We start from the raw sequence: 17,160 nt of genomic DNA, 5'->3' as shown, positions 1-17,160 counted from the left end.
ATTCAACCAGATCTGAAAAAACCCATCCAGCTTTTTCCATCACTATTCTCTCACTGTCCCCATATCCTTTGATGTCATTACTAGGTGGGTGGGTGGTCCGATCAGGTTGGGTTCGACCTGGGGAGGCGGGGATAGGAGAAGAGGGTGGAGCTGGGGTGCCAGGCCTTGCAAGGAATAGTCGGGGGTTGAGGCACGTCTATTGGGAGCAGGAGATATTCCGTGGGGGGATTCTGGTATGGTCCTATCATGGAGAGTAGTCCACTGTTGGAGGGAGTTTCCTAGGAATTTGAGGGTGGGAGGGTAGTCCCGCAGAGAGGGGGATTGGTGTGGCTCTGTATAATAGTTACCCAGAAGCTAGAAGTGGTTTTCATTCTACTATCTGTTTCTGGGTAACTGTTGATGTAATACAGTCAGAACCAACTGAAATTTGTGATTTAGATCACAATATGTGGATGTGTCCCAGGACAGGGAATCTCCCATGGGAATTTTGCAGTTCCAATGCACTTGCATACCTAAGATCTTCTGGAGGGGGCAGATGAGGAGGGGGGGCATTTTTCAAAGATCTCTGTGGAATGAGGTCCTGAACTCAGCAGTTACCGCCCATTATATTTTAACTGCCACGTTCTTGCCCATTCACTTAGCCTTGAGTGCTAGTGTGGAGGTCTCCTTGAAACCTCCTTTCTATACCAATGTAAGAACCAAATACTGGAAGCTGGAAAAGGTAGGAAAAGAAAGGAGCAACACTCTCTGCTTTCACCAAACTGCCTCACTCACCAAACTCCTAGCTTCTCACTAAATACAAAAAGCACTTTGTTTCAACGGTCTCTGCCATTTTTAGCCCTACTTTCAAGTCGGTCTCTAATTTCTCTGCTGCAGCCGTTAAGTTAACCTTGTTAATTGTTACAAGGCTCTAACATACAGATCGTCTCCCCCCAGCAATGCCTGAGGATTGAAAACAGCCACGTGAGTTTTTGCTGAATGCAGCAACAACAAATGTGAAATTTTGTTCGTTCAAACTCTGAAAAATCTTCAATACCCATTTTATAATCTGTTTTTCTCCCGCAAGAGTGCCAGATGAATTTCCCGAATGAGTAACATAGAAACATAGAAAAACTGCAGCACAATACAGGCCCTTCAACCCACAAAATTGTGCCGAACATGTCCCTACCTTAGCGATTACTAGGCTTACCTATAACCCTCTATCTTACTAAGTTCCATGTACTTATCTAAAAGTCTCTTAAAAGACCCTATCGAATCCTATCGAGTAACACAAATAATCAAAGGACAAGATTTAATGTGTTAAGACTTTTACTGTAACAAGCAAACTGACATTAACATAAATCAAGCATAAAAGACTTTATTGCATCAAACTAAAGAACAGCCACTTTAGCATTAACTAATGCAATCAGGATATATCTTCTAACCTCTTACACTCTGCACCGCACTACTGGCAGATGTGTAATATTGCATGATCAAGTCTAATGTTGCTCCTGGTTCTCCAGCAGGTTTCTTCTCTCTGCCTTGTTAGTTTGCAACTTCCAGTGTTCTTTGAAATCGTTCCACTTAGCCTGAGTTTCCCAAATCTGGCTTCCACCAGCAAAGCTTACCTCAGTGACTCCTTGGTCCTTAAATCTCCAAAACTCACATCTTTTCCCTGGCTGTTGAAAAGAAAATAAATCCTTACAAGCATCCTGCTTCTCCATAGCTGCTTTGCTCCTCTCCCTGTGTTTCACTAAGTAATTGACCTTTTCTGTGAGTTACTGTGTAAAGGTGTGAAAACTGTCACTTAATTTCAATAGGTTTCTGGTTGAGTTTCAGCCCTATGCAACCAGACATAGCTATGTCTCTGAGCTGGGGTGCTTCTGGAATTTCTAATTTTACCTTAAGTTAAAGGAGATATTTTAAAACATAACCGTCTTGTAAAGTCCAGCATTTGTGACAATTGTCAAAATCATATAGCGTTCTTGAAGTTTAAAATTTGTTGTTCCTCATAAGTTAACTAGTTTGAATCACTTGTGAAACATAGCCTATTGGCATTTAATACTCCCCTAGCATTCATAAGTTATAGAAAAATACAATTAAGTGGATTGAAACATGATTGTATAAGAAATAAAATTAGCTTTGACTAATACAAAATGTATTTTCTTTAATTAAATGACAAGACCTATCAAAGAGACCAGAAGAGCAGGAAATCATAGAGACTGGGTTTAAATACAAGGGTAAGTTGTATATAACTGGCATTTCCATTCTTCCTGAAATTGATGATGCAAGAATCTGCTAGAATACTTGCTTGTTTATGGATTTGTTATCTTCCAGTTTTCTGGGAACAGGATCTACCATCAATGTTTATCGGGGACTTTGGCGACTTTTACCTACCATTACTGGAGTTCACACCCCCTTCGTAATTTTGATTAAAGAAACGCCTATCCACAATAAGCTCAATACAGGAAAAAGAAAGCACTTTGAGGTGGCACAGCTCAGCATTTTAAAGCATTTATGATCATAGAAATAGAATCCCTACAGTACAGAAAGAGGCCATTCGGCCCATTGAGTCTGCACCGACCACAATCCCACCTAGGCCTACCCCCACATCCCTACATATTTACCCACTAATCCCTCTAATCTACGCATCTCAGGACACTAAGGGCAATTTTAGCATGGCCAATCAACCTAACCCACACATCTTTGGACTGTGCTGGATTATTAGATGGAGTGAAAATTTTTCATTTTTCACTGGGGAGAAAAATATCACAGAATCATAGAATCCCTACAGTGCAGGAGAAGATCATTCAACCCATTGAGCCTGCACCGACAACATTGCCAACCAGGCCCTACCCAATAACCCCACTATTTACCCTCTGACGCTAAGGGGCAATTTAACCTGGCCAATTCACAACCCGCACATCTTTGGACTGTGGGAGGAAACCCACACAGACATGGGGAGAACATGCAAACTCCATACAGACAGTCACCTGAGGCCAGAATTGAACCTGAGTTCCTAACGCTGTGAGGCAGCGGTGCTAACTAAAGTGCCACCATGCCGCCCTTGTTTGTTTATGGATTTGTTATCTTCCAGTTTATCCATCAAAGAGGACTTAATCTGAGGAAATATCAGTCTTCCATTTGTCTATCTCAACTAAATTTGTGTTCGGTCTCCCTTTTTAAAATATTGGACATGAGGAGGGATAGCACTGCGCTCATCTGAGTGTTCTCTGTTGAATCTATTCCGTGACTGGCCATGATTTGGAGGGCTCAAGAAGCTTTCTGTTTCAAGGACCTGATTGCATATATCTCAGCCCAAGATGAAAAGCTGCCAGGTCAGGTAGATCCCTGAAGAGCCCTTATGACCAGAGATGAGTAAAACAATTTGCATTAGCACATTAACTGCCTCTTATCTTTATGTGGGGCAATGGGGCATGGTATTATGGTGCAAGACTAACCTCTGCCTATTAATTGCCAGCAAGCAGCACATAAAATCCATGCTGCCTGCTGATTATCAGGATTTTGCGTACAGCCAGTGCTACCTGTGCTGTTCATTGCCTGCACTCATGAAGTAGATGCCTGATATCGGGAGTCCAAAATGCTAATTAAAAGCTGCAGGTAGCTGGTACCTCTTAATGGCAGGTGCATTGTGGCTGCAGATCAAGTGAAAATAGTCTGTGTGGTGAAATTATTGAAGCTGACAGAGTGTGAACAGTAATATTGTCAAATGCTGCACTAGAGTTCTTGGTGCAGGAGGACGAACATTCTATGTCGCCTGGCAATGGGGCAGCAAGAAACCTTCCAGTCATCTGATAGCATGCAATGGGAGGAAGAAGGAAAGATTTGTATTTATTTGGTGTTTTTCACAACCACCAGACAACTTAAAGTGCTATACAACCGACATACAGGCGATGGCCTAGTGGAATTATCACTAGACCATTAATCCAGAATCTCAGCTAATGTTCTGGGGACCTGTGTTTGAATCCCACCATGGTAGATGGTTGAATTTGAATTCAATAAAAAATATCTGGAATTCAGAACATACTGGTGACCATGAAACCATTGTCGGAAAAACCCATCTAGTTCACTAATGTCCTTTAGGGAAGGAAATCTGCCCTCCTTACCTCATCTGGCCTACACGTGACTCCAGAGCGACAGCAATGTGGTTGACTCTCAACTGCCCTCCAAGGGCAACTAGGGATGGGCAATAAATGCTGGCCAACCAGCAACGCCTATGAACCACAAATGAATAAAAAAAATGAAGTACTTTTTGAAGTGTAGTTATTGTTGTGTAGGAAACATGACACAAATATGTGCACACAAACTCTCTCAAACAATAAAGTGTTAATTACAGGATAATCTCTTTTTGTGATGTTAATTGAGGAATAAATATTGGCCAGGACACCTGGGATAACTCCCCTGCCGTTCTTCAAAATAGTGGCCTATTTTGCATCCACCCATGCAGTTACATGGGGCTAGATTTAACATCTCATCTGAAAGACAGCACACCTGACAATCCCAGGCTCCCTCAGCACTAAACGGTAGCGTCGGCTTTGGATTTTGTGCTCAAGTCCTGGAGCCCTTGAACAAACATTTTCTATGGACATGGCTTCTTGGATGTGGATGTAGTGTTGAAAGTTTAATCATCTGACAAGAATTGTCAAGGTAAGAACGGCCTTCTGATTACAGAGCCTCATTAACTGTTGAATTCAAACTGCCTCCATTCCCCACCATCCAGAGTCTTCAGCAAAGTATGACACTGTTCAGTTGATATCCTTTACATTGCGCTCTCATACTGTGCACCGTTACTGAGTTTACAGCTGCATCACACAGTAGCAGTCATTTAATGATTACATTACGCAAACCTGTTGCAAGAGTCTTACTAACCACCTACAGATTTTTTTGCAGGAAGCAGTGGTACCATGACACTAGATCGTAGACTGCCACTAGAGGAGGAGCCGGGAAACTACATATCCTTTTGCCCATTTCAGAGATGTTGACAATAATGGGATGGGGAAGAATGGAAACCATGACCTCTTGCAATAATGATGGACATGCCAAGTAGGATTTCATGCCTCCCCTAGCCCACTCTTTACGGCAAGCTACGGATGTTCTCAGCATATACTCTTCTTACCCTCTGCTCTCTCCACACCACAACCTATCCCTAGCAGGCTTTATTTTCAGCTTGTTAGTCTGTGGAAGTTCCTCAGTCAATGGAGAAAGATCACGAGTGATGATGAAGAAGATGTAGCATCATTTTATCTTGCTCTTGCAGCCATTGATAGGCAAGGTTAGAGGGGGACTCTGCGTATAGTGAATCACAAGCCTGCTTGATTGGTACCCCATTCACCACAATACACATTCACTCCATCCACCACTGAAGCACAATGGCAGCAGTATGTACAATCTACAAGAGGCACTGCAGCAATTCATTACAGCTCCTGAACAGCACCTTCTAAATCCGCGACCTCTACCACCCAGAAGGACATGGGCAGAAAATTCATGGGAACATGACCACCTGCAAGTTTCGTTCCAAGCCACACATAATTTTGATTTTTGTCTCTGTTCCTTCATTGTCACTGGATCAAAATCCTGGAATTCTCTTCCTATCAGCTCTATGCATGTATCTATGACTGGAGGCAGATAATTTATGAACAAGCGAACAATAACAGAAGTGTGTGAGCAGCCAGTTCCCCCCCTCTGCAAACAAATTGTGCTTCAAACAGTGTAGGAACTCGACAAATATCACCGAGAAATTGAGCAGCAGCCAGAAGTAATCATCAATTTACCTGTAAATCCCGTATAATCTCTTTAAACACCACTGGAGAGGGGGCTTTCATTGCATTTACTGTCATGTTTGGCTGAACAAGGTCAACACATTCCCAATCACTGGAGACTTCCAAAGTGGCAATCCCAGCTTACAAACAGTTTTGCACACTTATCTAGATGATTACTTTTCTCTTTGGCACCTGTTGGCAATGATACTTGTGCAAACAATCCTTCCCTCACCATAATGGCTTGCTGTGCACTTCATGCAGTTCCATTGGCACAGATGCAGAAGACCTTGAACAAAAGTTAATTTTCTACAGTTTGTTAACAGGGTGAGTTGGAGCTCCAACACAGTCTGCCCTTCAGAGATGATAAGATTGTAGAATTTTGATAAAATTTTCCAATAAGAATATTATTATTACTTTTTAATATTCTGCAATGATGAATATCGCATTGTTTAATGACCAATGTTTACCTCCCAGTATGTAGTTTCATTGACTCTCTCTCCATTTTCTGTACCTTTTGTAATCACTTTAACAAGACCCATGAGGTTAGTGCTTGGAATCTGAGTTCCCTGATTAAGGTCACCTGACCTCGTTAATCACATTTTAATTTGATGTTTTAAGTTTCCTTTCTGCTTTGTCTTTTGTTTTGGGCGGTCCCCCTCCTTTTAGGGAGCTGCCCCTTTTGAGTTAATTTGATTTTGTTTATTTGGTTGGACAACAAAAGATGTCCCTGATTGAGGTCATAATTGCCTCCAGAATCAGAAAACCTCATCTATATATAGATATGGGAGTGTCTGGTCCACTGGCTCTCCTGATTCTAACTTTATACCAGACGCACTCTAGGATAGAATAGAGTTTGAAAATAAAGGGAATCTGGTCAATGGATACCGGCCTCTCAGGAGTTATTTCAGTGGAGACGAGGCAGAAGAATGACCTGAAGGAACTTGCTCACTAACAGCCAGCTTCGCTTGGGATAGGCCCTTTTCAGGCATCAAGCCTCTGTTTGGGAAACTGGATTCTTTTGACCATGCTGTGGAGGACTAGGCCCAATATGTGGAATGCATGCATTATCTTTCAAGAGCTAACGACATTGTGACAGATGAAAAACAAATTATCATTCTTCTGACCGTTTGTGGACCATTGGCATTTGCTGTCATTCACAGCTTAACTTTCCCAAAAGCACCAGATACCAAAACCTTCCAGGAATTGGTGGAAGCATGTGATTTTGGGGTGACGCTTAATGAGATGATAAGAAACCATTTGGTATGTGGGATAAATAATATAATTATCCAAAAAAGCATGTTGGCTGAAGCCCAACTGGACTTCAAACAGACGCTACAGATAGCCCTATCATTGGAAAATGCGGCAAGTGGTGCATGTGAGTTGTGAGGTGTCCCGATGGAAGTGGACACCCACGCCAATTCGACTGAGTTCAGGAACCACCACTTGAGCGCAGATGATTACATAGCCTCCATCACGAAGTATCTGGGTACAAGGAAACGTAGGTCTGTCTGCAGTACAGCCCCAAAGCAAAGCCGAGCTTTGACCAGTCAATTGTCCCTTTCGAATTCCACCCGGCAAGGCATTGTAATTGTTGCCGGTATGCAGAGTCGGAGTAGCAAAGTAAGTCTTCAAGTCCTAAGTTTAGGAAAGCGACATGTGGCCAGTATCCAGGAGAGTGCACGCCCTGGAAGATTCACTGACATTCACCGTGGAACAATTACACTGCATAGCAATATCCAAATTGGACCTAATTAAGATAACCATAAGATTAAATGGATGTCCAGTATTAATCAGGACCCAGCGCTGAAATGTCACAAGAGACACATGAGATGCATGAACCACCAAGGTTCCCCAGACTTATAGGGGAGGGGTGTAAAGGAAGCTTCAACGGGATCCATGAGGTTGGCTTCTTGGAGTATGAGCTCCTTGATTGAGGTCGTAATTGCCTGTCCAACCAGGGAGCCTCCCCTGTATATAAATATGGGAGTGTCAGGCCCACTGACTTTGTACCTGAAGCACTCTAGGAGCAGAATAGAGTTTGTAATTTAAAGGAACCTGGTGAATGGATACCGACCCCTGAGGAGTTATTTTACCTTTTATCACAAAATAATTGCTCGATTCTAATAAGCTGCTGTAAATTGTACAATTTCATTGCCACAATGAAATTATAAAACTAATCTGATACAAAAGTGCAAATTATCCACTTTGGCACATGGAATTGTGCCCACCAGGAGTATATATTCAAAATATATTAGGCTCTCAACTCTTAACTTTCCATCACTGGCTGGAGCGGCCACAAAGTAAGCTTACCCTTAAACAGTGGACTCCATAAATGGTTTTTTTCTTAAAAGAAGAACACCATTTAACGATTAAAATGTCATTTGCTGGTTTAGAAAATGAACTAAAAATTGGTTTCCCCTATTTTTGGGTGCTGGAGCTCATGATTTGCAAACTGCCTGCACTGGTTTCCTTGGGGGTGTGCAGCAAGTAAATTTAATACTGCTATTTAATTACCATGGTTGCACCATAGGGGCTGGTGCATTCTCTGCTGTTGGCTGATGTTGTGCTCAGCAGGGGCTGTGTACCATTGCACTGATAATAGGTGGTGCACTCGACCTGCTCTTAAAGGCAGGCTGCCCCACTTAAAGGGAATCTGCACCAAATAATGTTGGTATAATTTAAAGCTTGGAATTGGGAACTCCAATACAAAGAGGGATTCCAAGATAACAGATGCAGCACTGGAGACATTGGTTGTGCAGGTGGACAGGAGAAGAGAGACTATGATCCAATGGGGACAAGGACGCCCTCGAGAACCACCCTCCAAAAGGAGTAGGAACAGTGGTGAGGTCAGTCAATTCCAGCATCTGGCCTTAAGGTGTGCCAAAAGTCGAATGACCTCACTAGGATCAGTGAATTCATCTTCATGTGACATCTCCAACCCACTGTACCATCAGCCTTCACACTGCTCAATGCAGCACACACCCACCACTCAGCAACATTCCCTGACACTCAGAATTCATACATCGCATCCAGAAAACTGTACTCCACCTCATGCTCACACCCATCACTTGCTGCCTCCTCATATCTCCAGCTATACAACTATAACAGGCATATCATCCAAACAGTGCAACGCAGCCAATGACATTCTGCCTCTCTATTCCAGGAGAGGGTGGGCACAATGAAAGTGAGTTGAGCAGAACTGGTGGGAGACCAGACTGCCTGCATCTGAGATGGCTCTCCACATCACAGGGCCAGCTGCAACAGAGCTCACGTTATCCAGCACATTGAAAACTTGATGATGGTATGTTCATGCCTCATGCCCCTTCTCCGCTCCCAGCTCGTCTCATCTTGAACATGATATGATGAACAATTTGTGTGACCATGGACCTCTTGCTTCCCACCCACTTCTGATTTGTTTTGCATGCAGACACCCAAGAACTGCCATCAACCTAGCCACAGCAGCCCAAGGAGCCAGAGAAAGAGCACAGCACTGATGAAGTTGTCCCGTCATTTGATATTGCATTTGCAACCACCTGCTCAGATACCTTCGCTGAAAATATCCTGGAGGCTACTATTGAGTTTTCACATGGTGAGTTACTGGGCATGAGTGGGCTACATAGCCACACCAGCAATAAAGGATGGTTCATTTGTCAGCTCACCAGAGAGCACGGTTGCAGATGAGTTCTGCTACAGAGAACTCGGGTGAGGACCTCAAGCGATGCCATAAAGGAAAGTGCTGATGAACATACACACCAAAATGCTAAGTGCATTGGCTGGACTGTCAGCTAGCCGCCTGTTAATGTTGGAGAACATGGAGGAGTCCAGCTTCAGTTTAGCAGAGGGCATCACACACAGCCCTTGCTGCAGCCTCTGCTCCATCTCCCTTTTGTCCTGCTAACCCAGACGCATTGCAACTGTAGGCTCCATATCTGGTGCAACTTTAGTGTGGACAGATAACATACTTCTTTGCTATCCTTGTAAACATGTGGCAACACCCCTTGTCAAGTCAAAGAACTCACCACAACACCTCCAAAAACACTCTACAGTGCAGCTGGACATTTTGTAACGGGGTATTCTTCAAAATTACTTGCTTGCAAGTTGGGTGGTTGGCCCCTCTGGCAGCTCAACACTTTCTTTGTGAATTGACGCACAAATTTGTTGCCTGGATCTGTGTGACCCAAATTCAGAAGTTTGATGTCACAACAGCTATTAGGGCTGTGTGATGTCAGCGTCCCATCACTTACTTTCAGTGTACGTAGGGAACAGCAACACAAACACATTCTCAAGATACCTTACCAGAATCAGCCGGTGGTGTCGCATGCACCTCCAGGAAAGTGCATGTGGAAGATAAAATTCACACCCAAAGCTTTTTAATTCATTCACAGGATTGGCCGTTACTGGTGACATGAAGGCACAGTGGTTAACATTGCTGCCTCATAGTGCTAGGGACCCAGGTTTGATGCCGGCCTTGGGTGATTGTGTGGAGTTTGCACGTTCTCCCCATGTCTAGGTACTCCGTTTTCCTCTTACAAACCAAAAATGTGCACGTTAGGTGGATTGGCCATGATCAATGCATGGGATGACGGGGATAGGGTGCAGGATTGGGCCAAGGCAGAGTGCTCTTTCAGAGGGTTCATAAGGACCCGATGAGCCGAATGGCCTCCTTCTGCATTGTCGGGATTCTATGGATTTATTGCCCATCCCTAATTGCCCTTGAACTGAGTAGCTCCTTAGACCATTTCAGAGTTCATTTTAAGATTCTACCACATTGCTATTGGTTTGGAGTTGTGTGTAGGCCAGACCAGGTAAGGATGGCAGATTTCCTTCTCTAAAGGACATTAATGAACCAGATGGGTTTTTAACAATTGATAATGGTTCCATATGTTCAAAGATCCAGTGTTTGTAATTATAGCTATTCATGGTGACTAACATGCACCATCTGCTCCATGACCCAATCCTTATAAAATCTGTTTGTGCCTTGTGTACTAGGTGTGGCAGCAGCAGCAGGTGTAGGAGTCATCGCGGTAGCAGTCTCTGTGATTTATTTCGGGAACTTCATTGGTGTAAGTGTACCTTAATTATTACAAATTAAATTGTATAAAAATGCTATTTCATGCCTTTCTACATGAATCAATCGTTTGTTTCACAAGGTTTCCCTTGTTAATGTCACCAAAATCTTGCTGTCTTCATACCTTCTGAAATTGAGCAGTACTTTGGCCCAGATCCTCTGAGACCAGACACTCCCCCATGATGTATTTCAATACACTGCAGAAGTCCCTGAATGCACTGGCTCGGAGGAAATTGCCTGTGAAGTTTTGAACTTCCAACAGACAATTTCCCTCTCCCTGGGACCCTCCAATAAAGTTTCCAACTTGTAGCTCGAGTTGGAGACTTTGGTCCGTTTCAAATTACTAACCTGAATAGTTAGCCAGGAAATCTTGTACAGCAAAATCCTAGTCTAACTCCTGGGTAACTATACAACTGACACCTAAAACTCTCCACTCAATTCACTGACTTCCACCCTACCCTGACCATCTCCCACCCCCCCCAAATTCTCACCACGCCCACCTGACTAGTCCCCGCCGTGTGACTTGCTCGACCTGACGTGACTAGTCCCCACCACCTGACTCACCCAACTCCTGAGTAACCCCCAACATACTACGTCCCCCCTCGACTTCCCAACTCCCCCTCCAACCTGACCTGATTCGCTCCCACCACTTGACTCCATCACGTCACTCCACTGACCATCCCACTTTCACCCTCTCTACTCCAACATCTACTCCCTGCCCCCAACAAGACCTGAATGGCCGCTAATTTAACAACCCGACAACCCCCACAACCCAGTTACCCTACCTATGTCACCCACCTCCACCCTACCCACCTCACCCATTTAATAGCACACTGAAAAACTGTTTAAATGTCCCAAAAAATTGCAAGGTTGAATATGGCAGCCAGTGTTCTAAAAAAGAGGGTGTGGCTTCTCTCCTCTCCCTGCTCCAATGGTCCAGCACCACGGGAAAGCAGTTCAGGTGAAAACATGCGCTATATTTTCTGAGTATTTTTATCTTGATGACATTATCTATATAGAACCAAGTTTGTGTTAATTATGTGGTAAATTAAACTCCAATAAGAAATAATGAGGTAATAATAGTTCTTTGTTCCTGTCTACATACATGGTGTTTTTATAAAAGAGCATGTGTCTGGACAATAAATGTTTTGCTCAGAGACAAATTAAGACATAGCCAAAATGAGTATCTATCAAGGTCTTTGTAAATTTGCTTATTTTTAGAATTACACTCTTGTAACTCTCATTATAGAAAATGCTTTAATTAATTTCCACTTTTAGTGCATAAATATTGCCTATAAAAATTGAGGAAAAATGACCAAAGTGAAGTTCAGTTGTTTTCACTATGTTTATACCTTAATCATCCCTTCAACCCTAATTCTCATCTCTGTGCATAGTGTAGTATCTTACCTTTTAAATCCAGAAATGCTATCTGTAAAGTCATTTTGACATGGAAAATAGGAGCAGGAGATTCGGCCCCTCGAGCCTGCTCCGCCATTCACGATGATCATGCCTGATCATCTATCCCAACGCCATACTCCCACACTTTTTCCATCCCCTTGTTGCTTTTCGTGTCTAGAAATCCAACTTAAGTATATTCAGTGACTTGGCTTCCACTGCCTTCTGTTGTAAAGAATTCCACAGGTTGACTACCCTCTGAGTGTAGAGATTTTTCCTCATCTCAGTCCTAAATAGTCTGTCCTGTATCCTGAGACCATGATCCTTTGTTCCAGACACCCTAGCCTAGAGGGAACATCATCTCTGCATCCAGTCTGTCCTGCCCTGTCAGAATTTTATACATTTCAATTAGATCCCCTCTCATTCTTTTAAACTACAGTAAATACAGGCCTAGTCAACCTAATCTCTCCTCGTATGACAATCCTGCCATCCCAGGAGTCAGTCTGGCGAACCTTCGCTGCACTCCCTCTATGACAAGTATATCTTTTCTTTGGTGAACATGATTTTAGTTCCTCCCTCTTGCTTCAAAGGCTGGCTTTACCTCTGGAATTTTCCAATATTGTAAGATGGCACTCTGTTTTTCTCATGCTCTCATGCAAAAGAAAGGTTTAAGGAGGCAGGCTCTGCTAACGTTGATAGCATGACTCAATGTGCTAGCAGACCCATAATATTAATTGTGTGCTTTCATCGACATTTGCACGAAAGGGAAGTCAAACTGATAAAACAATGATCCATGCATAATTTTACTCTGAAGCCCACATGTTAAAACTACGTTCTATAAATAGATAGCATGGCCTGATTACAACATTTAAGATCTGCACCACAAGACAACATTTGACATAAAGCTTAACAGATTCCTTTGCAAACAACTAACTGAAATCTTAGGAGGTGGATCGCCTGATAGAAGGCTTGGACAGATGAGCAATAGTTTGAAACTGGTCATGTAATTTTGGGAAGTAGTAGGGTTGTATTAAAAACATTCAATGATGTAGTTTTACAAAAAATGTAGCGAGCATGTGAGGAATTTTGAACTTGCCTTCTTTTGTTCTATTACAGGAATCAACTTGAGTACTGATGAACAGTAATCCAACTCCTTTTTCAAGGAACATATAAGATCCAGTTCCCATGCTTTTTTGACTGAAACTGTATTCTCAGCTCCGTTTGAATAAAAGCATTACACAGAGAGAGAAGCAATGGATTTTGGTGCCGTTTTTAGTCTTGTATTATTACCACAGAACGGACAGGTTTTTTCATCATAGTTGGTAATGAATCTGAATATATAAAAAAAGTGACCACTTTGATATTGTTCTTGCACCTACTGAAATTGTTGGAGAATTATAATTACAGTATAAATCAAGCATTTGTATCTCTCTTTGCCTGATTATGATCGTCCATCTTTTTTAGGTAGGAGACACTGCAGTCTACAGATAATCAGAAACCACTGAGGGGGTTTACATTTACAGATGTCAGTCTCGGTGTTCGTAAAAGATTTTAAATTTGTTCCTTATGCTATCCAAACTTAGCCAGTGTACTTTGGCTCCAAATAGCATGAGACCTACTTCAGCAGAGAAACTCATAACTTGGCAGTTATTAAGCAGGTATCTGAATGTTGCATGTAAATTCCATGTTTCTGCTATCTCTCCCAAAGCTGGTTTGCACACTCATCCAGTTCTTTTTTTCTTACTTGGCTGCTGCTTGGTGAGCAATTGAAAGCAGACCAAAGAGCTTTTTCTCAAAAAAAATTCTAAGGTTGTTAATCTTCATTTTGGGCAGCAATGATGGAGCTAGACAAGGAAAAAATTAAATAAAGACTGCTGCTACTGATCACTTTTCATTGAACCCTTCTGCAAAACATGAATTAACAAACAGTCGAAGTAAATTTACAGACATCAAGGGGCCATCAAGCAGCACTCCCAACCTTCCTGACTCCATTGCAGAGGTGGATGTTTCAGATCTTTCCACAATTATGCCGGAATTTGACCCATTCTGTTAGAGGTGGTTCACAGCACCATAGAGGAGTTGTAAACTATGGGGGAACATTACTCCTGAGACATGCAACCAAGTAAAAGCAGCCGTTCAACAGTTCGTTTGAAATACAAACGAGTCGTGAAAGTTAGGAGGTCTCTACCCACCATCTTTTCATTCCGAGGATGGCAGCGCCAAAGGATCGGTGTGCAGCCTCTGGAGGTAGGCCTAAGGCAGCAATGGAGGTGGGCGAATAATGTGGCTAGCAGGTTAGAAGGTCTGCCTCCATTTACTGAGACATCGGCCCAGTTTAGTCATGATTGTCAGGCCCTCACTCCTAGCAACTGCATTACCAGAAACAGAACAGAAGGTCAGACGTCTGTTTTTTTTTCAGAGTACCTCATTATGAATGCTTAGCTCTAAGAATGGCTAATAATGCATCTCAACCGGTAATGTTGACGCAGCTTGGAGGGGTGTGCTGGTTTGTTTGATTGACATCTTTATTACCTTGTAATAATCTGATTTTGAAGAGTTATTTTCAATGCCTATGCTTTTACACAAGATTAAAAGGATAATAATGACAATCTTTTGCCATTAATATTATGAGTGATTGTGATTGATTGACAACTTTATGAGAAGGTTAAAGGCCAATGCATTTCAAAGGAACTGTTGAATGGCTGTTTTTCTTTGGTTGCTGTCTCAGGAGTAGTGTTCACCCATAGGTGACACTCCTCTAAGGTGCCGTGAACCACCTCTTACAGAATGGGTCCAATTCTGGCATAATTGTGGGAACATCTGAAATGTCCATCCCTGCAATGGAGTCAGGAAAGCTGGGAATGCTGCTTGCAAGTTGCCTACCCACACCCTTAAGTACATGTTTCCAGAAACGGGGATGGATCGTGAAGCCCAGAATCAGGTCCCACCCACACTTATTAAAGGCCTCTCAAATCAGCCCGATTCCACCAATATCCAGGCCATGGTAAGGACAGGTTTGTTCTTCCTCTAGCTGTGTAGCCTGATGACACAATGCTCATACTTGACAAATGAATTCACTTTGCCAATTCCATTGTGAGTTACAGCTTTCCATAGCAGAACAAATTATTAATGCAGTAAGATTTTTTAAAAATCAATTACTGCGAATGCATATCATCTTTGGAAGTGCATACACAAAGAAAATTACAGCACAGGAACAGGCCCTTCGGCCCTCTATGCCTGCACCGACCATGCTGCCTGACTGAACTAAAATCCCCTACCTTTCCGGGGACCATATCACTCTATTCCCATCCTACTCATGTATTTGTCAAGATGCCCCTTAAAAATCACATTTTTTTAATGTACCTGTGATTTCTGCAGCCTTCCCTTACACATGGCCAAGTTTGTATAACTGCTGCACAAAGATGCTGCCAGCCATAACAAAGCAGAAGTGAACTGGGAAGGCACTGGTTATTGTTTGTTTTATCAGCTAGCAGTGAATTTTGTATGCAGAATCAGTCAGTAATTACAGCGAAGCTGCTTTAGTAAATTAAACATTTCTGTGTGCTACACACGTTGGTGGTTTGGTTGCCTGGGATGCAAATTTCAACATGGGATATAAACCAGAATTATTTCTGATTACCCAGTCACACTTTGAAGAAGATAGCTTGATGTGCCTGTAGCTATTTTTGGCAAGGCATCCCTACAGAAATAGTGGAGTTTTTTTTAATGTTTCATTTTTTGCAAATTACCTTGCCTAGTAAAGACACCTCTGATGTAGAGGAGGGTACACCCTGCACCCAACTTGCCAACTGTGCCGTTGGGGGCAGCATGGTGGCACAGTGGTTAGCACTGCTGCCTCTCAGCGCCAAGGACCCGGGGTCGAATCCTGGCTTGGGTCACTGTCTGTGTGGAGTTTGCATGTTCTCCCCGTGTCTGCGTGGGTTTCCTCCGGGTGCTCCGGTTTCCCCTCTCAGTCCAAAGATGTGCGGGTTAGGTGGACTGACCATGTTAAATTGTCCCTTAGGGTCAGGGGGACTAGCTAGGGTAAATGCATGGGGTTGTGGGGGTGGGGTCTGGGTGGGATTGTGTTCGGTGCAGACTCGATGGGCCGAATGGCCTCCTTCTGCACTGTCGGATTCTAGGATTCTATGAAGTTGACTGCCAAGTGGCACAAGGAACTACAAGAGGAAGAAATCGCAAGAGCAAAGAAAGGGTCGGCCCTACTTGACGTGGGAACTGAGCAGAATCAATGGATCTCCATTTCTTCCTCTGTTTTCAGTGTTTGGTCAACTGTCTTTTTTGCTATACTCTGCAGTGTGAGGGATTGCTAATGTGACATTCACTGGGAACTCCAAGTAGTCTATATTGATGGTACCCATGGACCAAGACTGGGTACAAGAAGAGAGATCCAACTCCAACTCCAGGGGCGGCACAGTGGTTAGCACTGCTGCCTCAGTGCCAGGGACCCGGGTTCAATTCCCAGCTTGGGTTACTGTCAGTGTGGAGTTTGCATATTCTCTCCGTGTCTGCCTGGGTGACCTCCGGGTGTTCCGGTTTGCTCCCACAGTCTGAAAGACATGCTGGTTGTTTCCTCAGAAGGAACTCTTCAAAATGCAGCTAATGAAAATACAACAAAACTTACTCCAAACTTGGGGGCCTCGCCCTGGGCCACTCCAAACTTCCCACAATTCTACATAGTTCCTTAATTATAATGAGTCAGCTGACTATTACATCACTCTGATTGGTTCCATGTTTTACTGGGTTAGCTGACCCTTACATCTTGTTCCCATTGGTCACATTACATCCAATACAAAGTTGTCACTGGTTACATTCTAACACTGGTTATGTGCATTGACCCGAACAGGTGCCATAGTGTGGTGACTAAGGGAATTTCACAGTAACTTCATTGCAGTGGTAACGTAAGCCTTACTTGTGACT

General features: G+C 43.2%; 1 protein-coding gene across 6 annotated transcripts in view; it reads left to right on the top strand.

The window, feature by feature from the left end:
• odr4 (odr-4 GPCR localization factor homolog) overlaps window positions 1–13,463 on the top strand; it is a 97,813-nt gene extending 84,350 nt beyond the window's left edge. For all 6 annotated transcript variants that reach the window (XM_078218343.1, XM_078218344.1, XM_078218346.1 and 3 more), the window contains 3 exons: window positions 2,163–2,219; window positions 10,749–10,822; window positions 13,339–13,463. In XM_078218343.1, coding sequence (XP_078074469.1) covers window positions 2,163–2,219; window positions 10,749–10,822; window positions 13,339–13,350 — 143 coding nt within the window. In that variant the 3' untranslated portion in view covers window positions 13,351–13,463. The remainder of the gene's footprint in view (window positions 1–2,162; window positions 2,220–10,748; window positions 10,823–13,338) is intronic.
• The last annotated feature ends 3,697 nt before the right edge of the window (window positions 13,464–17,160 follow it).

Source organism: Mustelus asterias, chromosome 8, assembly GCF_964213995.1.
Source record: "Mustelus asterias chromosome 8, sMusAst1.hap1.1, whole genome shotgun sequence".
NCBI classification, from domain to species: domain Eukaryota; kingdom Metazoa; phylum Chordata; class Chondrichthyes; order Carcharhiniformes; family Triakidae; genus Mustelus; species Mustelus asterias.
The sequence above is the reverse complement of the archived record's forward strand: the minus strand, read 5'-3'. Positions and strand labels throughout refer to the sequence as shown.